This window comes from Acipenser ruthenus, chromosome 1 (genome assembly GCF_902713425.1).
Source record: "Acipenser ruthenus chromosome 1, fAciRut3.2 maternal haplotype, whole genome shotgun sequence".
NCBI classification, from domain to species: domain Eukaryota; kingdom Metazoa; phylum Chordata; class Actinopteri; order Acipenseriformes; family Acipenseridae; genus Acipenser; species Acipenser ruthenus.
The window spans coordinates 28,511,433-28,535,195 of record NC_081189.1 but is presented as its reverse complement, the minus strand read 5'-3'; the positions used below and the strand labels follow the sequence as shown (position 1 = coordinate 28,535,195).

General features: G+C 37.1%; 2 protein-coding genes across 6 annotated transcripts in view; both read left to right on the top strand.

Moving 5' to 3' along the window:
* LOC117411681 (dedicator of cytokinesis protein 8) overlaps window positions 1-16,933 on the top strand; it is a 59,989-nt gene extending 43,056 nt beyond the window's left edge. For 2 of the 3 annotated variants that reach the window (XM_034923994.2, XM_034924006.2), the window contains 22 exons: window positions 1,992-2,147; window positions 2,429-2,568; window positions 3,403-3,569; window positions 3,655-3,797; window positions 4,167-4,349; window positions 5,027-5,165; window positions 5,373-5,460; window positions 6,942-7,038; window positions 7,288-7,422; window positions 7,888-8,040; window positions 9,045-9,203; window positions 9,781-9,881; window positions 9,958-10,150; window positions 10,237-10,380; window positions 10,826-10,957; window positions 11,213-11,347; window positions 11,499-11,588; window positions 12,325-12,561; window positions 13,136-13,279; window positions 14,268-14,374; window positions 14,761-14,931; window positions 15,398-16,933. In XM_034923994.2, the coding sequence (XP_034779885.2) occupies window positions 1,992-2,147; window positions 2,429-2,568; window positions 3,403-3,569; window positions 3,655-3,797; window positions 4,167-4,349; window positions 5,027-5,165; window positions 5,373-5,460; window positions 6,942-7,038; window positions 7,288-7,422; window positions 7,888-8,040; window positions 9,045-9,203; window positions 9,781-9,881; window positions 9,958-10,150; window positions 10,237-10,380; window positions 10,826-10,957; window positions 11,213-11,347; window positions 11,499-11,588; window positions 12,325-12,561; window positions 13,136-13,279; window positions 14,268-14,374; window positions 14,761-14,931; window positions 15,398-15,446 (3,063 nt within the window). In that variant the 3' untranslated portion in view covers window positions 15,447-16,933. The remainder of the gene's footprint in view (window positions 1-1,991; window positions 2,148-2,428; window positions 2,569-3,402; window positions 3,570-3,654; window positions 3,798-4,166; window positions 4,350-5,026; window positions 5,166-5,372; window positions 5,461-6,941; window positions 7,039-7,287; window positions 7,423-7,887; window positions 8,041-9,044; window positions 9,204-9,780; window positions 9,882-9,957; window positions 10,151-10,236; window positions 10,381-10,825; window positions 10,958-11,212; window positions 11,348-11,498; window positions 11,589-12,324; window positions 12,562-13,135; window positions 13,280-14,267; window positions 14,375-14,760; window positions 14,932-15,397) is intronic. The other variant, XM_034019350.3, reaches the window with a different exon arrangement.
* Window positions 16,934-19,880: 2,947 nt separating this feature from the next.
* LOC117973033 (aminopeptidase O-like) overlaps window positions 19,881-23,763 on the top strand; it is a 73,906-nt gene continuing 70,023 nt past the window's right edge. The window contains exons 1-3 of one of the 3 annotated variants that reach the window (XM_059035078.1): window positions 19,881-20,142; window positions 21,331-22,192; window positions 23,257-23,423. In XM_059035078.1, the coding sequence (XP_058891061.1) occupies window positions 21,420-22,192; window positions 23,257-23,423 (940 nt within the window). In that variant the 5' untranslated portion in view covers window positions 19,881-20,142; window positions 21,331-21,419. The remainder of the gene's footprint in view (window positions 20,143-21,330; window positions 22,193-23,256; window positions 23,424-23,763) is intronic. The other 2 variants (XM_034923962.2, XM_059035087.1) reach the window with 2 other exon arrangements.

The window sequence follows — 23,763 nt, the reverse complement described above, 5'->3', positions numbered from 1 at the left end:
GTGGGGCAGATGGCCACTGTGTGTCCAAATGCCCCAGAACCAGGGCACCACTTATCTACTATAAATAATAAACACAGTATAAACACACACAGAACACAAACACGATCACAAGTCCAGAGTGAGTGCTGAAGTGCAAGTGGTGTAATACAATTTATTAGTGAACACGGGTGCAGTGAAGTCCGGGTTGGGTGCTGGCCTTAACCCTTTGCAGTCAATTTATTAAGTGCGCGTCAGGTCCAATTTATTTTCACACGCGCAGTTAATTTTAGACGCGCTGTTTAAAAGTATTTTTTTTTCACAGTCAAACGGGTTTAAAAGGCCCTGCATATCAACAAAGCACTCACTAGGCATCTCCAGCCCCGCCCCACCCTTTCGTTTGCTATCGCTTTCACATATGCTAAGAAATAAATAAATAATAATAATAATAATAATAATAATAGTACATACCAGTGGGCAGCAGTGTGGAGTAGTGGTTAGGGCTCTGGACTCTTGACCAAAGGGTCGTGGGTTCAATCCCTGGTAGGGGACACTGCTGCTGTACCCTTGAGCAAGGTACTTTACCTAGATTGCTCCAGTAAAAAAAAACCCAACTGTATAAATGGGTAATTGTATGTAAAAAATAATGTGATATCTAAGTCGCCCTGGATAAGGGCGTCTGCTAAGAAATAAATAATAATAATAATACCGATCAATCATCTCCTGATCACTCGTTTTATCACCAAACTCCTCAATAATGCGATCCAAATTACTATTTTATTACTATAACATCTCAAAAAAGCTCTGCAAATGTCCGTGTTATTCTCTGTGCGCTGATTCAGTAACAGGCAGCTTGTTTGCTTATGGCCCCCCCTATCTGATGTCAGGGGCAAGTATGACTATTCATGAGATACGCCCCCCTTTTTTTTTTTTTTTTTTAGGCTTGTCTCGGCTCCTGTCACTCCCAATCAGCCATTGAATGGTTTTCTTGGCTTTTTCCGGCGAAAAAACAGCTAGAAACCCGTTTTTTGCGTTTTTTGATGATGTCGGACAGGGTCTGACATTGGACCGGATAGGAATAATTGCAATGTCAGACCAGATCCGACATAGGACCGCAAAGGGTTAAACACAAACAATAAACACGAAGTAAAAACTTACAGAAATAAGTCTTCCAGGCTGAGCTTTGCCTTCACTGGATTGCAAAATTAACAAAAAAAACCAGCACACAAAGAAAAATCACCCTTGCTTCCTCAGCTACCTCTCTCTACTGAGGAGCTGAGGCCTCCTTTTATGTCAGGTGGCTGGGTGCTAATTGATTGGTAATTAGTCCCACCTGACACAACAAACCTGGGCAGGGAGGAGAATTTAACCCCATCCCTGCCAATATTTCCCAGGGCAGTGCCCTGCTCTGCGACATCCCTATTTTAGATTATGGTTTAATAGGCCTCTAAAGGCTTATTAAACAAAACTAGATGTTTTATACCATTCTGCTGTAAGATTTGTCACTGGTGCCCCCTACAGAACTCACCATCGCGACCTTAACAATCTGGCCCTCTTTATATACAAGTTGACTGAAACACGGGTATATGTTAATTGACCAAACCTTAATTGGGAAAACGCCTTTCTTCTTCATTGTACAACTTAAGAGCCAGTAATTTTATTAAACTGGCTGTTCCCAGGATATCCTAATGTATTGTGTTGTTGTTGTTTGCTGTGGTTGTGTGTCTCTTGCCAGGTTGTCAGTGTAAAAGAGAATTTGTTCTCAATTGGCTCATCTGGATAAATAAAGGTTTTGATTGATTTATTGGCTATTTTGCAAGCCTGTTCATTAATTTAGTGCTATAAAAGTCAAATATTTTTAAGACATCTTCATTTTTTTCTTTAGACAATAATATTTCTTTTGAGTTTGGTTAACCACTGTTGTTTGCTTCTCAGAATTTGGTTTTATACTGTTGTAGATGTGTGTCTTCATTACCCGTGTTTGCTTCTCAGAATTTGGTTTTATACTGTTGCAGATGTGTGTCAAGCTGAATTCCATGCCCACTCTCATTTCAATGAGGCTGGAGTTCCTGAGGATCCTGTGCAGCCATGAACATTATCTTAATCTCAACCTGTTCTTTGTGAATCCCACCTCTGCCCCAGCATCACCATGCCCATCACTGTCTTCCCAGGTAACATGCACTGTTGGTACAACACTTGTTAATGGTTTACTATTCTAATAAATGCACAGGCTGTTTTACCAGAACAAAATAGGCAGAGTGGAATTCTTAACTGGCAGCATTTCATAAAACATTTAACTTCTTTTGAATGTTTTGTTTTCATTTTGTATATGAATCAATTATAAAAGTTTACATCTGTATATCATAGAAAACTGTATACAGTCTTGTCATTGTAGTTCTGTGTTTTAGTATCAGTCAGTTTAGCATGATAACATTATGTCTTTATTTGACAGAACTCAAGCTCTTGCTCCAGCATTCAGGACCAGAAGATTGCAAGTATGTTTGATCTGTCTCAAGAGTACAGACAGCAGCACTTCCTGACAGGGCTCCTCTTCACGGAGCTCAGTGCAGCCCTCGACCTGGAGACTGAGGGGTGCGTGCAGGCTTTTTTATTGACCACAGAAATATGTAGAATTCAGCACGCCGTTGAATTACAAGACAATACATACTACTTGGAATTGCATTTAGATTACATTTCAGCAGTAGTGTAGTCCTAAATCTTAAAGTACCGGAACGCCAATTAAAATATTGATTTTTCTCAAACAAGTTATACTAATTCACGCTTTATTTATACATTGAACTTGAGGTAACATTTAATAGGTAAAGTATGCGTCTCGCATGCGACTTTTTAGGCTACACCCCCTTGATCAGTGCTGCCACGCATTTTTCCAGCAATTTGACTGGTTATCAGAGAGTGTAACATCAACACTGGGGAATCAGATTCTGTTTTTTTTTGTTCCTAGTGTCTATTCAATGGAAAGACTAATTTGATTTCCCAACGGGAAATAGATTGCTTCATTGGTGCCCGGGCACCGAAATTAGACTGGTCGGGCACCATATAAACATGTTCATAACAAATTGGTAAAGATTATTAAGTTAATTCTTAAGTCAGGTTCTGCCTATAGAAAAAAGATGTTCCGGCATGTTCTGGCTCAACTACACTAGTGCATTTCAGAAATGAAAACCTTATACCCAACAGGCTTTATAACCTCCATTGTAGGTTATGAAAGTATTATCAATGACAGTGGTTGAGGGGCTTGCAAGATTGTGTATGTTTCATTTATAAAACTCTTGAATAAAACAGATAGCCATTGGCTACTACCCATTTGCTAACTACCTATACATGCATGTGGATGAATTCCATCAGTTTTATTATGAAGACCATGCCCTTTTTTTGCACAAAGATCTTTCTTGTTTGTTGTCACAGAATCAGCAAGGTTCAGAAGAAGGCTATTAATGCCACTCACAGCTTGCTGTGTTCACACGACTTGGACCAGCGATGCAGTCGCCCAGAAGTGAGGTCTAAAATAGCTGCACTCTACCTTCCTCTGGTCGGCATTATTATGGATTCCTTGAGTCATTTGGATTTCACAGGTATAAAAAAAAGTTTGGTTGTAATTATTTACATGCAAGTAGTGAAGTAACCACTTGAAATCCTAATACCTTCTTTGTCTTCTAGTTGCAGAGACTCGAGGTGGCAAGGGGAAGCCAGAGGAGGAACCGGAATCTGTAACACCAATCAGTCAAACGGTTGCTATGGCAATTGCAGGGAATCCATTTAATCCGCTGACAAGAAACACTCTAACATCAATGACATCTGCGGTATGTACAACATACTATACTGTATGCAGATGACCTATAAATGCACATGAAAATGCTTAAATGCACATGAATATTTCTGTTGGTTTAATTGAGCTAATTTTGTATATTAATGTCTTACAAAGCTGTGTGGAATGCACATCACTAGACAAATATAGTCTATTAAAACTATAGGATTTTAAGACCACTACCTGGGTGTATTTCAAATGTAGACAACATTCCCAGCTACTCAAAGTCTGTTGGGCAGTTTGACTTGATAGGTAGCATCTACAGTAAACAACTTGCAAATCTGAAAATCAGAGGATGAGTGTTTTAAAGACTACTTAAGCTCTTCATAAGGCAACTTTGTTTTTGTGTTTTGTTTTTTTTCAGTCTGGAAAGTCAAGTGGGGCGTTAACAGCTGAAACCAGCCGGAACCTACTTATCTGTTTCTTGTGGATAATGAAGAATGCTGATCAAATTCTGATTCAAAAATGGGCAATGGACCTACCCTCTTCCCAGCTAAACCGTCTTTTGGAACTGCTGTACATATGTGTCTCGTGTTTTGAGTACAAGGTCAGGAGCATGTTGTATCAGATTGATGTATATTGGGTCTAATCCCTACTATACAGTTTAGCACAGGATAAATTTAAAGGGGCCTATTCGTAAAACATTTTACACAAAATGCATTCCGATTCATTTTACAAAACTAAATCCAAAAAAGATCTGTTTATTCAAAGGTTCTTAAAAAGATTTGAATTAGTCATTTTTCAAAACTGAATTTAACTGCCTCGAGAAAATGTCCCTTGAGTTATAGCCAATGATTTTAACTCATGCATTAGCAAAATGATTACTTTTAGGGTGTCTTCCTAGGTTTACATTTAAACATGCTAATGATTCCACACTAATGTATCCAGGCTTCAGAAACATATTTCTTGTGTGTGTGTGTGTGTTTTTTTTTTTTAAGGGGAACTATAAGTCCCTATTTTAAGGGGCTGGTTTTTCAAAACTTTTTATCTGGATAATCTTTTAATCTGGATTTTTATCTGGATCTGGTTTTTCAGAAAATGTCACTGCTGGATTACATTTATCCAATTTACAAATAATTGCAAATACAAAATCAGTTTTTAATGTAATTTTTTTTTTTAATGTAATTTCGATCACAAAATAAAGGATTTCAAAAGGAGATACAGTATTCAAGACATTATTAGTCTTAATCATCATGTCCGTGTGTTTCTCTTTGTTCTCTCCAGGGGAAGCAGGCGAACTCCGACAAAGTAAGTACCCAGGCTCTTCAGAAGTCCCAGCAAGCAAAAGCCAGACTAGAGGAGGCCTTACTGGGAGGAATGGGAGCGAGAGGAGAGATGATGAAACGCAGCAGAGGTACAGCAGGTACAGTAGGAATGGAAACCGAAAATGCTAAAGAAACATTAAAGCTGGCAGTTTATGTACTATAACATGAAAAAAATAGAAAGTCTTTGTTATGTTTTTTGTATTTGCAGAGAAAAAAAGTATTACAATGTTCTTTAGTAGAAGATTTTGTATTTTGGCAACACGTTATCTTGGTAATTCACACTGATGTACGGTTATTTTAAACAGGGAATGAAAGGATTCAAGGACTAAATGAAAACTTGAGATGGAGAAAAGATTTGACACAATGGAGGCAAACTAATGACAGGCAGGACAAGTATGTAAAAAACCTTTAAATGTGTGATAATAACCAAGGGCTGTATGCTGTATAAACTACTACGTGGAACAAAGCTTTGAACAAAATGTTCATTCATATCGTTAGCTTAATATAATGATTTAGAGGTAGATGTACTAAGGTAGGCCAGTCGCAGCGCAAACATACCACAATTTGCATTTTCGTTACGACAATTCGCATGTCCGACATAAGGAGGTGTCGGGTTTTAAAAAAATACAATAAAATCGCACACACATACATTTACAATTCTCGATGTATTTTAAATATAAATCATTGTGCTGAAATAACACTAATATGTTTTTGGTACGCTACACATTAAATTATGTAAAAATATAAATCTGTACAGTAGGCCTATACAGTATACAGTACAGTAGTAAAATCAAATGAATACCTAGCGCACTTTTTTGTACTTTAGCATACTGGTAACACAAAATAAATCATGCTGCTGCATTGTAAAGATTATTTTAAATTGAAACTAAATGATTTTAGGATTTTTTATTATTTTATTATTTTTAACTTGGTCTACTTAGTAGAATAGACAATTAACACACAGTAGATCATGGTCCTATACAGATGCTCAGAATGAGCTGGAGGGGTTAGTGGCACATGTGTGCAGTCTATTGCTCCCAACACGCTGGGAAAACCAGAAATGTCACAGAAATTTGTTTTGAAGGCTTGTAAGTACACCCTGACTTTAGTGAAAATTAGATACTTGGGTGTTTGTCTCAAATATATTGAGCACAACTGGCAACACACGAGAAAAAGCAGACTGGGAAATGCCAGCAACAATTGAGACGGTTTAGAACATGCTTTCAAAAGTTCTTAACAAATTGATGCAATTGTAAGTGTTGCAATTGCCCGCAGCTTTAGTACATCTCATTACAATATTTTTGATCCCTCATTTGCACTCTTATCTCCACCCTGTTTTTGCGAATTTCTGCAGGAACGCCCAGAATTAAGGCTAAAGCGCAAATAAGAACTACGGCTGCAAAGCATTCGTTAAAATGATGCTAACAGCGTTGGGTTTGTTTAGAACACTTCATGCTTCCTTCTGGTTTGCATGTGGTTTACAACGATTGCGACAGGCGCAACACTTTCGTACATCTACCCCTTAATGTTGATATTTTGTTTCACTTTGACTGAGGTGAAGTCATTTTTTCTCCTGCCACAACACTGTAAGGGAATAGGACTCCACCCTGGAACTATGTGCTGCTTTTAGTATCACGGGACACCAAAGAGGAAAGGGGTAAACCATTCATTCCAGCTGCAGTGTGTTGCAGTGCGGTGGCAGACTGCAATGTTTTTGGAAAGTCAGTGAAAATAAAACCTGCAAGACAACAAGCAGTATCTTTGTATCCCACAACATCTCAATAATGTTACTTCTAAATCATTCATGCTACTTCAAGTTATTTTTTTAGAACTGATTGATGTGCGTTACTTATTAATGTATTTATTTTGTCTAGAACAAAAGATGAGCTTGAGCAAGAAGCTATCATCAGTGGCAATTTGGCCACGGAGTCTAATCTGATCATTTTAGACCTCCTAGAAATCATTATCCAGGTATGGCACCAAATTACTTTGTTCTGACTTCATTCTCACATGAATATCTTTGCCTATACTTCAGCCATTTAAAAAAAAAAGATATCTGTATCTGTTTTAAGTCTGAAGTGTGCAGAGTCCTGAAACATCCAGAACATCCCTGGGATTATGTGTTTTTAAAACTACTCCAGCGCTTCTGAATGCAGAACTCCAGGTGGTCTTGTCCTCCAGGTCTGCTGCTGAATAATTGTTCTTTACTTGTTCCTGCAGAGTATTTCTAACTCAGACTGCAAAGACAATGTGCTGGGTGGAGTCCTGAGGGTCCTGCTGCACTCCCTTAGCTGTAACCAGAGCACCCACTACCTGGCTCACTGCTTTAGCACACTCCGATCTCTCGTTGTGAAGGTAGGGAGTAGAACCTTACAGTATGTTCTTTATGTTAGCAACCCTACAACATACAGGGCAGTCCTGTATTTCAGCTCCACTTTAAAAAGAATGTCTGAAATTAATTTTACTGTAGGGCTATGATACTGGTTGAGATAATCATAGAGCATATATAATACTGGCTTTACCAAATGCTAAGACAAACAAAAAAACAGATCATTTATTCAATTGAGCTAAACAGTGACATAAATAGACCTAAATACTGCCATCAACGTCATTAAAATCAAGCCTCTAATAGTGCAAGTGGGTCTCTTTTTGTTCATGCATTTCTGTTTGTAAAAATATGTACTGCAAAATGCCAGAGAGCAAGCATGAATGTTAAACAAATGAAGTGAATAACTATGCCAGACGGCTGTGCTGAAGCTGTGGTTTTGTGCTAGAGAGTGGGCAGGTCATGTGTAAGGTGGCTTGTCTTGTGTGTTCCAGTTTGGGGACGTGTTGTTTGAAGAAGAAGCTGAGCAGTGTGCTGATCTGTGCCAGAAGGTGCTCCAGCACTGTAGCAGCAGCCTTGACAGCACTAGAAGCCAGGCCTGCGCCACCCTCTACCTCGTCATGAGACACAGCTTCGGATCCACCAGCGTAAGACTTCCATTGGTTCAAATGAAGCATTTACCATTAACTCTGTCATTTGGATTGTGAAATGTTTGGTAGTGTTGATACACATAGCAGAAAAAAATATAGCAAACCTGAAATATCTTTGCAGATAAAAACATGTGCACTGTAATACTATGGTACAGTATACTGAAGCCACTAATGTTGATGTTCCTTTACCCCTTTCATTCACACAGTTGTTTAAATTTCACTTTCTTTACAGACTGATATGAGGACATGTGCATCGAAGGGTTAATAACCTATATTTCTATGTAATGATAAATTATGCTGGCTTGTTAGAGATAGGTACATTCAATATATGAATGATCAATAAACTATAAAGTTTTCTATTATTGCCAATTACAAATGCATTAGCAAGATATAATTTTCATTTATGCAGGTAATAAACATGATTGATGGACCTTCCCTTTTTCACTACAGTCAATAAAGTCATAAAAAAAAACTATTACAGCACAGTATTGAGAGATTGGTATGATATTTGTGTCATTTTAAAATTACCATTTAACCTTGTAGAATATGATTTATTTAAAAGCCAAAGTGAAAAGCAAAGAATGGGTTTGTCAACAATACCTATAGCCAGCTACATAATGTTTCTAGTGTTTAACCCATGTTACAAACACGTCTGGTATTAAATATACTGTATAGAATGTTGCACTTAATAACACATTTTGTATTTAGATATGTCCAAAGATATTATACCAACCGAAATTCTCAGTACTTAAGATATCCTCAATATACAATAGGGGGCGCAGTTAATATAAGGGGGCTGAATGGAAGCAGCATCTGGCTGTGAATCCAGGCTTAGGAAGAGCTCCAGATCCCATCTTCTCCCTGCAGAGGTTGCTGTTGCTACTGAAAGTGGTCCCTTTTCATTTAGTGACCAAAAACAAGAAGACGTGGAAAAGATGTAAATGTCAGTAGTAGTGGAAATTGAAAGATGAAGTTATATTTTATCATTTCTTTTTTGATAGAATTTCTCCAGGGTGAAGATGCAGGTTACTATGTCGTTGGCATCCCTTGTGGGTAAATCTTCAGATTTCCATGAGGAGTATCTGAGAAGGTCTTTACGAACCATCCTAGCATATGCTGAAGAAGATGTGGAGATGCAGCCAACACAATTACCTTGTCAGGTAATTTAACAAGCACTGCATATTTACATCCCACCAACCATACACTTGTTGTAACATTGTCATTTGTTATTCATATGAATCCCAAGACATTCCTTATGCATATAAGTAGGGCATCTATATGTAGGTCATCTATATATAAGAACCTTATATTTCGAAATGTGCACCCTATTTATATGACATGTTGCTCTATATTGATAATTGAATTGTGTAAATGTATGACTTTGTATTGACCTTTCCCTGAAATGCAGAGGTGGCATGGGACCAGACTTTCTATCCACCCACATGTAAAAGAGAAAAAAAAAAACATTCTAGCAACCCATTATCCAATCTCCCATAATAAAAGAAGGCGGCTGACAAAAAACAAAATGCAACCTTGAGAAAAATAGATCAGTGGGTGTTCACCATAGGAACTGAGTTTTGTTTTAGAAATTTCAACTCAAGTGGTTTATTTTAATGTCCACTCATTGGATACAAAATGTGTGTAGTGTTTTGATATCATTTTGATATTCCGCTGCCTGGGTCAAAGTCCATCAAAGTTCACCTTTTAAATACAGACGTGGGATTGCTTTTTATCCAGGTTGAGGAGCTGCTGAGGAACCTGAACAGCATCCTGTCTGACACTGTGAAGATGAGGGAGTTCCAGGAGGACCCTGAGATGCTCATGGACCTCATGTACAGGTGAGAGCCCACATTATCAACATGGTTACATTCCTCTTAAAAATGTTACTATGTTAACTTGCATTTGTGTCAACAGGATAGCCAAAGGGTATCAAACCTCCCCTGACCTGCGTCTAACCTGGCTTCAGAACATGGCTGAGAAGCACACCAAGAAGAAGTGCTACACCGAGGCGGCAATGTGCTTGGTCCACGCAGCTGCACTGGTGGCAGAATATCTGAGCATGCTAGAGGACCACAAGTACCTGCCCGTGGGTAGCATCAGCTTCCAGGTAACAGAAGATTTTCAGTGTGGCGTGAGGAAATCATTAGAACATTTTCTCAAAGCAGAAAAAAAAAAAATCTTCTTTGCTTTCAGAATATCTCATCCAATATCCTAGAAGAATCGGCTGTTTCTGATGACATTTTGTCGCCTGATGAAGATGGAATGTGTACAGGGAGGTACTTCACGGAAAATGGCCTGCTGGGACTGCTCGAGCAGGCAGCTGAACTCTTCAATACTGTGAGCATCAAGTTTGTGTTTTTTCCCCTCCCCTTATCACCAGCAAATATCCAACAGCACCCCACAAGTATTTACATATACTGTAAATAGATTTTGTATGGTAAAAAAATGGTTTGGTCTTTTTTTTTTTTATCACATTCAGAGCCTCTCCTCACCATCTTGTGCATCAAGGCCACCCCCACTCATGTGGTGACATAATGCTGGATTATCTTAGATCAGCCCCTCAGAAAACAGAAATGATCATTTCTAACTTCACCTACATTTGTTAATGGACCTTCAGTAGTGCCCACGATCATGCCTCTTCTGAAGTCACTGAGAATTTTGTTTTCCCTTGTTTGCTGAATAGTTGCACACAGGTTCCACACAGGTTATATAGTTCAAGTGGATCACAGCAAAACAGTTTTCTGTATTTATCCATCCGTTCCTTTGTTTTCTTTTTTTGCAGGCTGGGCTGTATGAGACTGTAAACGAGGTCTACAAAGTTGTCATCCCTATTCTTGAAGTTCACAGAGACTTCAGGAAGCTGACCTCCACTCACGATAAATTGCAGAAAGCCTTTGAGAGCATCATAAAGAAGGTGAGGGTAGCACTTCATATAAACTATATTGGAATAAGGAACATTGATTGAGGTTGTCAAGCTACAAAACGTAAGCTATTCAGGAAAGTATGCGTTTAAGTTATGTTTGAAGTGTTGAAGACTGTGGAAATTCAAATTGAAATACTTTGTTTTGTCCACATTTTAAATCAGACGTTTGTTGTACCAGTGTTGGTGGCTGAATGAGTGAATCAACTGCATTAATGCTCTGGGGTTTGAAATTTTTCCTCTCTGCAGGGCCACAAAAGAATGTTTGGAACCTATTTCCGTGTTGGTTTTTATGGATCCAAATTTGGAGATCTGGATGAACGTGAATTTGTCTACAAGGAGCCTACCATTACCAAACTGCCAGAGATCTCGCACAGATTAGAGGTACAGTATTAATAATTTAGAGCCTCACACACCTTACCAGCAGCTCTTTCTGTCCATTAACATGATTGTGTTTTATTACCATACAGAGACACAGTACTAATACATTAACTGTTCAGTTAAAAAAAAAAAACTTATTATTTGTCTTTTTAAGGGATTTTATGGACAGTGTTTTGGGCAAGATGCTGTGGAGGTTATTAAAGATTCCACTCCAGTTGACAAGTCTACTTTGGATCCTAATAAGGTACATTCTTAATTCTATTTTTAGATATTTGAAAAAAAAGCAGGAATGGAAACAAGACACAGTAAATCCTGGTACTTTCTTTTGATTTAAAACAACTAAAATGGGGAAAGCCTTCAGTAAAGAGTCATATAACTAAAGTGAATCGTTGTTACAAAACTCAAACAACCTCATTTGTGAGGCCCATTTCTCAGATTTGCTGTCTGGCGAGACAGTATTTGCTGGAGTAATTTGACAATTAAAACCGTAGAAAAGATTGATTAACTTGTTTCAATTATGCAAGCACTTAAAGGATGCATTTAGGGATATGCAGATTTAATTCAAGACCCACTTGACTGTGGACTGCTCTTTCTGGTACACTTTGGTCTACAAGAGATTATTTAATTTGAAAAGTACGACATCCTTTTGCTACAGTGTGATGCTTCTTCATATTCCCAATTAAAATTACAAAAAAAAATAATAGTAAGCAAAGAGCAAAATGGTATCCAGCACAATTGTAAGGGGAACTGTGATAATGTTGAAAGAAAAAAAGGTATTTGACTTTAAAGTCCTTATTTCTTTAAAGGTATATTCATTGAAGCTTTTTTCATTTGTCTTATTTGTAGAATCACACTCTACTTTAGAGCCAGCAGCATAGTAGCCAAACTGAACTCAGTAGAAGTATCTGCAAATACTGCAGATTTAGTTTAACAATTGGTTAGGACAATGATGCTACTTCACACTATTGCTTATTTCTTAGGCCTACATTCAAATTACATATGTGGAGGCATTCTTTGATGACTACGAAATGAAAGACAGATTGACCTACTTTGAAAAGAATTTCAACCTGCGGCGGTTCATGTACACCACCCCATTTACAAAAAGTGGCCGTCCCCGAGGGGAGCTTAATGAACAATACAAGAGGAAGACCATCCTTACCACTCTGCATGCCTTTCCGTACATTAAGACCAGGATTAATGTGATTCAGAAGGAAGAGGTAAGAAAAATGTACATCTAGTGATGCTCTGCAGTAATTTGGCCAGCTTGTCTGTATATTATACAGCATACATCAGAGGTTTGGAAAAAGTGACTAGGACTACCAGGCAGTTTGTGTTAGTAGTACCAGAGTCCAGAGAGTAAGAGGTCAAACTTCATAAATGAGACAAGTAGTACTAGTGGTCCTCCTGTCTATAAGATGTGATTTTAAGTGCACTTCTAATTCTGTAATATTTGAATCTGCACACAGTGTGTGACTCTCAACTTGCAGAGCGGTCAGGGGAACAAACTTATAATAGTATTATTCAAAAGACAGTAAATAACAGTCAAGTATTCAAGTAAAAAAAAAAAATTGTAGGAAAAGTATTTTTTTGCACGAAGTATTAAATATGTATTGTTTAGCACTGTTTGTCAACATGTCTCCCCTCAGGTTTGTCTCCAGTAATGGTTACGTTGTTTTTAAAATGTTTAGAATGATGTCTGAGATGTTGTCATTTTGATCAGGCTGCAAAGGCAACTCTCTATAAGCACTTACCAATCGGGTACCAAATTTCCTCTCATCTATTTTGCTCCAGTTTGATCTCACCCCCATTGAAGTTGCCATTGAAGACATGCAGAAGAAAACCCTGGAGCTGGCAGTGGCCACCCACCAAGAGCCGATTGATGCCAAATTACTACAGATGGTCTTGCAGGGATCAGTGGGAGCAACTGTTAATCAGGTATCTCTTTTGTGGTGTGCTGTATTATATATAGACAGGTCATATGGTCTGATCCAGTAGCCAGAAACATATTGAAATATAGTTACGAAAATGTAAGCTGTGTTTTCTTATACAGTTGAACCTCAGAGTTATGAACACCTTGGGAATGGAGGTTGTTTGTAACTCTGAAAATGAGTTTTCAATGGTTTAATAAATGTGTACACGTGTTATTTACACCCTCAATCTGGCGAATAATACAAGGATACAGCACAGTAATGCAGTACTTGTATTATTATAGTTCTAAAGTCTTTAAAACAGTACTATACGTGGAAAAAGGCTAAATTGAAGTTACCATTGAAATTGTAACTGTAGCAAAACCCCAGATTTAAACATCCAGGAAAACATGGGTTAACGTAATGCTTGTTTTTATTTTATTTTAAACTAAATTCATTCATGCAGCTTGTTCAGTCATTCAGACTTCTTTGGCCTGAAAAAAAACCCCAAAAACCTGTGCTTTGTTTTAAGCTAAAATGTTCCTAGTAAAATTGCCTGTACTTGCTTTGAAATCTGCCTCACTTCTCTCTGGATGCATTTGTTGATACAGTCATTTTGCCTCCTTCATAACTAGCACACCATTTATAAGTGTCTATCTGGCTGCATTGCACGCATGGTTAAGTGGTTGCATATTTCCATCTCAAAGGGGGTGTTCTGTTGACCGGTTAGTTCATAAGTTTGGTGTTCGTAACTCTGAGGTTCTACTGTACTGTGATTTTTTTTAATGCATTTATAAGAAAACTGTAGGTGAATTTATGAATCGCTGTTCTGAAATACTAGTTGTTTTGGGTACTGTGAGGCACCTGTGTGAGTGTTAGGCCTGTCGACACACACAACTCCATACGGGGCTAAAGCACAAAAATAGAAAACAAAACTTGATGCTTTTACTTGTGTAAAGTAGCATCAGGAGTTTCTAGATCTGGGAGTAACTAATCTTTTTGTGGTCTTCTTCAAGGGACCACTGGAGGTAGCTCAGGTGTTTCTGAATGAAATCCCAGGAGATCCGAAGCTTTTCAGACATCATAACAAACTGAGGCTGTGCTTTAAAGAATTTATCATGAGGTGAGTTATGCAGCATTATTAGAACAAATACATGTCCAAATGTCCAGTGTCTCCCAACAATATTTGTTTGAGTTAATAAAAATGTATTTTTTTATTAGACATTACAACCTCCACAGTTACTGGGATACAGAACATATATTCCAAAATGCACTGTAAATAAACATTTACTTGTATTATAAATTAATTATTGACTTATTAAGAATTGTTATTATTAGAATATCGTTAGAATTGTATTATTGCTTGCATACATTGAAGGACAGTGTACTGCACTGGACCTCAGTAATATATTTTAGATGTAAAGGTTAACATGTAAAGATTATCCAGCCATGTATCAAAAATGCTGCATTTTCAAATGATATATATTTGTGTATATATTGTTCATATAGGTGTGGGGAGGCAGTAGAAAAGAATAAGCATCTGATTGCTAGTGACCAGCGGGAGTATCAGCAGGAACTGAAGAAGAACTATATTAAGCTGAAGGAGAATCTGAGACCGATGCTTGAGAGAAAGATCCCAGACCTGTACAAACCTTTAGTCAAACCTCGCGTTGAGTCCAGGTGAGAGACAAAACTAAGCAGAAGAAAATGTATTCAGCTTATCAGCTTATGTACTGCTGTAACCTGTGACCCTTCTGGATTGAAAGTTACCAGTCCATAGAACACCACTATAAGTATGGAGTAGTGGTTAGGGCTCTGAACTCTTGACCGGAAGGTCATGGGTTCAATCCCAGGTGGGGGACACTGCTGCTGTACCCTTGAGCAAGGTACTTTACCTAGATTGCTCCAGTAAAAACCCAACTGTATAAATGGGTAATTGTATGTGAAAATAATGTAATTGTATGTAAAAATAATGTGATATCTTGTAACAATTGTAAATCACCCTGGATAAGGGCATCTGCCAAGAAATAAAAATAATAATAATAAAGACACTGCTAATAGACTATCCCATGTTCATTAATCACAGATTTTTTTTTTTAAATGTTTTTGTGTTTCACCTTTGCTTTCTCTCTTCTCTGTTACACAGGGAATCATTTAAAAGACATAGTTTCCGAAGAACTGCTGATGAAAATTAATGGGGTGAAGAGCTGTTTCCCCCAGGTTCACTGTCTTAATTGAAATGACAACATCGGTAATGAGAACAATTTGATCCCTTATTTGCGGAAGCTTATGGCGGCAAAGGGAAAGCCTATTACAAGCTGTTGCCATACACTTGATAATTTTAATGGAAACTTTTATGAACTGCCTACAAATTACACTAGCATAGCCTTGGTGTGAAGCAGCTTTTGATGTAGCACATGCGGTTTATAGCTCCCTGGCCCTTAATTACCTGGTTTCAGAACTTGGAGTTGTTTCTCTTAATAGCTGTTTTCAATTGGAAGATTTAAGGAGTTTCACATAAGGACCAGTGACTGGAAAGTACACGTATATAACAACACTGTACAGAGTTGTTTTTTTAGCTTCATGTATATTTGCGCCTGTTTTGAGTGGACACACTTGTAATTATTTTATTTCTGAAGTACTTTAGAATATAGTTTTAAAAAAGCAGGTAAATATTATAAAAAAAGAAAATGTATATATTGCTAACAGTTCAGTGTTAAATACAGGTTTTTTTAATTCAAATAAAAGCAGTGCTTTAACCCTTTATAGTTGGTTCACACACAACAATTTTTCATAGAAAATCGGGTCCCCCTGTGTAAAGCAAAGTACTGCCCCTGTCAAATAGTACCATACACATGCAAAAAAAGATGCATTCTGATAAACTGTTTTCAAATGAGACCAAGCGCCCACTCGCCAATACTGATAAAGAATTAGTTTCATAATTCTATAGCACAAAAGTCAGTCCTATTTTTATACTTAGATTTACTACTTATTTTGTAGAAAAAAAAACCATCCTTAATTTATTGTTTGCGTGATTGTTACCCTTCCATGGTGTCGTTAAAAGCCGCAGTCAGAACTAGGGTTAAACATAACATGCTTAATAGTTGTGGTTTTCCAAAAACACTTTCAAATGCAAATTACTGAATGTTCTGTTTTTCAGCTTGTACTGTATATTACATTGATACAGAGATGTAGTTGTAAAAGCTGTATGTGTATTATGACTGAAATGATGTCAGTACTGTTAACTGTGTAATTGTAGAGCCATATTACTGTTCTTAGAAGTGCCTTACAGAGCAAATATGATACATTTTTAACAACATTTTAGAATGGAACATGTATTGACATGAAAAGATCCAGAATCATTAAAGTTAGGTAACACAAATAATATTTTCTTAGACTGTTACTTCATACCAATTTGCTGCTTTGTTGTAAATCAATGTTGTTTTTTTTGTATTTTAAACACTGGAGTCTATACATGTACAAATACATGTAATATATATTGTTGTTTTTTTCAATGCATAGGCCTAACTAATCTATATGGTACTTGAGAAAAATATGTCAACATGTCTGTGGATACACTGATATGTAGATTTACTCAACTGTTACAGTATCTTGTTTAAAATTGGACCTAACCTGTACAAAATATACAAGAATAAAGATAGCTGACTTACATGATATACCATTTCCTAGTTCATGTCAATTTCTTCAAATGAGAACATGAATATTAGATTTAACATGTTTTACTTCTTCAACAAAGTGAAGAAAAAGAGATAGCAACTTTCCATCGCAGCTTTCTGAGAGTCGGTGTTGGGGGACTGTGACAGAGAAAGAATGATTCTTGGTGTTAGATCTCCCTCCCGACCTGTGAGGGCGCTGTGTAAAGTGAACAGAGTACCCTGGACTGGATGGCCTGACAATTCATTCCCAGGGTTCGGTAGAAGTCGGCCATCTAGAAAGGGGGCGGAGCTATGGTACATTAAATCACTGACCCGGAAGGGAAACTATGTGGCAGCCGCAGATTGGAGGAGCAGTTGCACTCGGTATATAAGGGGACTAGCGAGGTGATCTGTTCCTTGTGATGGTTACGCTAATACCGAAAGGACCTGTGTTATATAAAGAATCATGAGTGTTTTGTTTGTTTTGTCTGTCTGTCTAAAACGCACTGTTTGTTTGTTTGTTTGTTAAACTAGACGGCTAACATGATCCGGAGCTGTCGCCCACGGCCAGCACTAAACCTGTACAACACTGCACTACTTGTTCACCTCTGTAAATTGTACTTTCATCACAAGCACTACAGCACTCACTTGGATTGGTGACCGTGTTTGTGTTTTGTGTATTAATTGGATTATTGTTTATTGTTTATGGGACTGCATCCCTTCATTATTCACTGCGAAATACACATCGCTGTGCATTGCCAGCCCTCCTATTTGTTTTCTGTTTGGTCATCAGACCCCTTGGAATTAAAAATAAACAGAAATCATTTCACCCATACTTTGTTGTCTGTCTTTTCATTGTTGGATTACTGCACCTGCACTGCACCTGCGCACCACTTACCACTTTGCCACAGGGACCTACAGCTATAGCCAAAAGTTTTGCATCACTATATGAACATAATTTGGATCTTTTAATTTAACATCATGTAGCCAAAGAAACTACAAAATGATATCGCAAAAGTCTACCAGAAGACATAATAGTCATACAGTATTTCATGTTAGATTTTGAAATGTCGCATTTTTCAATTATTGTCAGTTTTTTGTTAGTATATGGAAAACTACAAAACGGTATGTAATTCAATATGTTAACATAACATTATTCGTCAGGTTTCTTTCGATTTTATGAAGCAAAATGTGTTAATTCTATAGGCTGATACAAAATGTTTTACCGTAGCTATACATATATATGTACCTAGGTCGATATGTAAATTCAGTTCCTTCTTCATAAGATTTTTTTTTTAATGTTTCTTGTTTATGGGCTAGTCAATTTAAAGAGTGGGCGCGGTACATTTTTATTTTCCCCATGTGAGATATTGTGTCTCACAGGTTACCTGTGAGATATGTCTTCTCAAGTACATAATCTTTCTACTTTCTTTCACTGATTCAACTGGTTTCTCCTACTCGGATCACAGACACAGAAGTGTTGTGACTTTAGAGGTTCCATATCGCTATAGAAACATACCAAGAATGGAAATCCAACAATTGTAATATTACCATAGAAAAATTAGTCATAATCCTTTTCACTAGTTTGAACTTGGTCGAAATTATTACCACGTGACTCCAGAATAATTTTTTTATGTTCTTAAAAGTAGTGAACGCTTATGATGTAATAGGCTTTTTATATTAATTGTTGGCTATTTTTCAAATGTAAGACAATTACAATTGTTTTGATATTTTATCCATATATCATTTATAACCATGAGGATGCTGCTAAAATACTGTATCTTTTAAACTGAAGTCCCAAACGTTCACAGATACTACGTTACGCTTTTGTCAACTAACACTGAATTGTTTAAAGTCTGAATGAACAGTTAAATGTATGTTACTTTAACATATAAGTAAATTAAAAAAGAGAAAATCAAATGAGGCTAGCACAATCTTGGGTCACTAAGCCAATACTTGTAAGAGATTGTGGTAGACATTTGATGTTCTCTTCTTTTGTAATTTCTCTCACACTTTGCAATACTGTCATTTTCGTACATGAGATACGTTTTGTGTTGCAGTTGCACCCACTTTCTGAGAGCAAAAGCAGGATCAGGCTCGGTCATTAAGTGTCGGTCCCAGTAATAACTCGCAAATCACTGAGACATGACTCAATTTACATCTTATCATGAAGACTTTCATGGGGTAAAATTGCTTTCTCTTGCGAATTAGTCTTCAGGACCTATAAACTGTTGTATGATGTAGCCTACTGTATAGTGTAGAGAGCATACATGTGCGTATTTTTCTTCATGAAAATGAAAATCGAGTTAATTAATTAAGTCGCAAATCCTGACTCAAATTACTCCTTTCGCATTTGCTTTTGTAACTGGGTGAAATGTTCCATACAGTAAGAGAATACAATTGGATGCAATAAATAATATATTTGGTTAAAATAGCATGAGTCTAAAAGCACACCAGTTTTGCATAGTTGTTATGCCATGAGGAAAATTGATTGTTTCCTAACCTATCCACCGAGAACACCAGGTGTCTGCTACAGTCAGCAAGATATTAACTTGTGCACACGAGGTAGTATCTGGCATCTGGTGTGCACGGGAAAGTATCTGTCCCGTGTGTTGTTATATATATATATATATATATATATATATATATATATATATATATATATATACACTAAACAAAAATAGTAAAATAATCTGTTGGATTGTAATAAATGTAATACGTGTAATACGAATATTTTGTATTTCTGTTTTAATTATTTAGTTTTGAAGACTTCCAATTGTAGGGATACCTTTTCCACAGTCCATACCGGTACATATTTCTGTCAGCCTCTATCAGAACTGCAGTATACTGTAAAACAGTTTAACACAATACCACCAGATCTCGGCACAAATCATAAAAATAATACCAAAACATTTGCGTTCCTCTTAACAGAGTTGACCTTCATGTCCGTGGTCTGATCTCACTGCGCTTGATGAACTGAAACTTCCTGGTTGTTACACAGGCGCGGCAAAATGACGGCAGCAGTCTGCGCAAAGTTTCTAAGGGCTGGGCTGGCATTGTCAATTTACAGAGGAAAATAAACTGATGCTGTCGAAAGATAGCTATTTTAGCCTCGCATTAAATTACATATATATTATTTTGTGCTATTTTGCAATTTTGCCTTCTACAAACTTCTGTGTCTTGATTTAAAAAGTCAGGTGTTTTCTGAAAGACTTTGCTTGATCTTGTGTCTCAGGTAATCGATGATAATACAACCTACTTTTGTTTTAATCACCTCCACTGTCTGTAATGTAATAAGACATTTGTTTACGATTTAACATGAAAAAGAAAAATAACAGAATTAATTTGAAAATGTACTGTAATGTATACGAAATAACTGACAAGTGATGCTACAACTGTGTTGGTGATGGTGGCTTTCACAAAGCAGCATTTTAAAGTGGCCCACTGCCCTGTATACTTACAGTCGTTCTTGTCACCTGAACTATTTAGCTTTTTAGCAGAACATCTCATACGGGTACCTGGCGTTCAGTTTAAGAAACCATACTGTAATTTTTTATTTATTTATTATTATTATTATTATTATTATTATTATTATTATTATTATTATTATTATTATTATTATTATTTTAAAGGAAACTGAATTTAATACTAATAGTCCCCGTACTTACAAGGTGCTATTGTGTGTGTGTTTAAATTTAAACATTTTTTAAAAAAAAAGTGCATCACTAGTTTTGTGGCATTTAACAACAGGATTTGAACGACATAACACCTGATACCTGGGCTAGTGCGTCACAAGCAGGGAGTTTATGCATCCTATTATTCTGCATATGTGGGTGAAGCCATGTTCTTAAAATCCAATATAAGTTAATAACTGGTGTGGCTAAAATCCCCCAACCGTGTCTCGTTTTAAAAGGAGTTTAGAATCCTGTCCATAACTTGAATATCTGTATGGCAGAATACACTAATTAGTGTAAAGGGAATGGCATTGTGTATCAGGAATTTACATTTGCCTCATGTGTGCAGTACTGGAAGCAGTGCAGGAAGTTCACATCCTTCTTTGTGTGTTTATAACTATAGAAATTGCACTGGAAGAAAGTATTTTTTTTTACATTTTAATACACAGCTGGTAGCATTTAAGGAACTTAAAAATATATAATGAATTGTGCACGGAGGGTTTATTCTGTGCTTTTAATATAAAGATGAAATATTGGCCCGAGGCATTGCGGGCTTTGCATTTTTGTGGGATTTAACTACAGAGTATTTCAATTTACTGCACTTGGTATAGATCAGCACTAATTAGTGCTAAACAGGATCTGTGAAACCTGCCATTGTTAACTTAAAATTGAACGCCTTAAATATCTAAATGTCCATAAAAAGTGTTCCTGTTGATATCATGATGATCATTAATGTTAATGTTTTACAGATTTGTAACAATAAGAATTGGAGATTGATTAACCACCTCAGGGAGCTGCCTTAATACATAGACCCTTGTATTCTTGAAAATGCTATGATATGGAGCCAAACCTGGATCCCAGTAAAGACGACCTTCCTCTCAGGGCCAACACCAACCACATGCTCGTAAAGCATTACGTTTTGGACTTGGCTGTGCATTTTCAAAGAAAGGTCATTAGTGGCAACATTGTTCTTTTCTTTGAATCCAGGAAAGATGGTCATAAATTATGTAACCCTGCAGGAAGAGAACCCTGTGTGCAGACAGTGTCATGTTTTCCAGTGACGACTACTTATTCACCTCCATCTGACGCGAGTAATGCTGGTGCCTGTGGAAGTGGCGGAAAAGATACTGATAAAAACTGTAACCATGGCAACATGGAAACAACTTCAAGGATTTTCAGTTCAAAGAAGGACTGCAGAGACACAGCTGAACCTGGGAATGAGGATTTTGTGCTGGTGTTGGACTGCTGTGATCTTTCTGTGTTAAAGGTCGAAGAGGTTGATGCTACTGTCGTGCCAGGTATCTGGGATCTAGATGGGCAGTGCACAGAAGATGGCCTTTCCCAAGAGCGAAGCAACCGCCAACAGAGACATGCTTTGCACAAACTTGAGACTTTACCTGCAAGGAGCTGGCGGGAGCAGCATGACTTGTTTTTGCAGTGCAGCCGAGTACCAGGATGTGGAGAGCTTCCTTTTGAAATGGACTCCTGGAGTCTGCAAATCAGAAAACCGGGAATTAAGAGGGCGAGGTATTTCCCACATTTAGTTAGGATCTGGTATGAAACTAAACCTGATGGCACTTCAGTCAGATGGACGAAGGACCAAAGTACCAGGTGGGTCCCTGAGCAGGCACAGAATTATACAAAGTGGTTTTCAACAGTTGAGTAGATAAGGTGGAGAAAATGTGTGACTGAAGAATGAGTACCATAGATAAAGAATATAATCAATTTTATACAGTAATATATTCTTTTCAGCAGCTTAGTCTTATTGTGTCAGGATTACTAATCACGTCTTATCAGTAATAGTGTTTTGCCAATATATGATCCACAACAACATCAAACAGCCCACTAACCCAATGTAATACCAATAATGTATATTGATCTGATTAAGGAGTTGTCCTTAATGCCGTTACATAAGACTAGGTAGCCTAGTTGTAGTTACTGTTTTTGCCCAAAAGGGGGCGATGACAGACAGCAGCTTGGCTGTTACAGTGCGGTACACAGAAATGTAAGATCTTGCTGTACTTATGTTGCAAAAAAAGACTCCACAGTGTGTATATGACAAATAATTTCTCTCTCATTATTATTATTATTATTATTATTATTATTATTATTATACATCATGGTAACATTAATGTCTGAAATAAAGGATTTATAATATTGTTAAACTTGATCTCTACTTTTTGTACTGGTAAACTGCTTGGTGAAATGCAATAAATGTGGTTGTATTGGAAATTAATTAGAGTAGAGAGCAAATAAAAGCATTTACATTCTGATGAGGAAAAAAAAACGGATCAATTTACTATTCCAAGAGAATTACAAGTTCAGAATGGCGTCTTTTACTTAAAAATGTAATATTTATACGCAACTTGTCAAAGCAGGTTACTGGAGTTTATTCAGTTGTTTAAATCACTGGCCTTTTAAATGTTTTTAAAGACAGAAATAATCTAAAGGCACTCACGTGCACTGTTAGATTTTCATAACCTGTACATATGTACACGTTATAATTATCTAAATAGAGGTGGTACAGTATTTAGGTACTTTTTATATTATATTATAAAATACATATAAGGTAAATAAAAACAGTCTGGATATTTGGTTTTGACAATTAGAATAATGTTCTAAAAAATATGAATAAATTATCTTGTATGTCGTCTTTTCCCGTGCTGTAATTTCAGACCGTGTGTGTATACTATGGGGTCTCCTATAAACAACAGAGCCCTCTTTCCATGCCAGGAGCCCCCAGTTGCCATGTCAACCTGGCAGGCAAACATCCAGGCACCAGCAGAGTGCTTGGTTCTCCTGAGTGGTGAAAACACTGCTGAACCTGTCCAGATTAAAGAAGGTGCGGCACATCATTTTCTATGGATAAATAACCACATTTTTTAAATGGATTTTTCACCTGAAATTTGGCCTAATAAATACTGATGTATACTGATAAATCATGACTTTGCATTTGGAAGTTTGATATAAATAATGAATTTGTTGGAGTGCAATACCAGTCTGTTTAACGCGCTGTAGCCCAGGTTAACTTCACCAGCACTATATAGTCACTCAGTTGTCGGCATTCACAGTAAGCTGTGTCCACCCCCCAGTAATGAGCCTTGTTAACCTGTGTGAATATGGTCCGGTATGCTATCACTAAATAAGCAGTTGTGTTTCATTTATAGAATTAAAAAAACCAA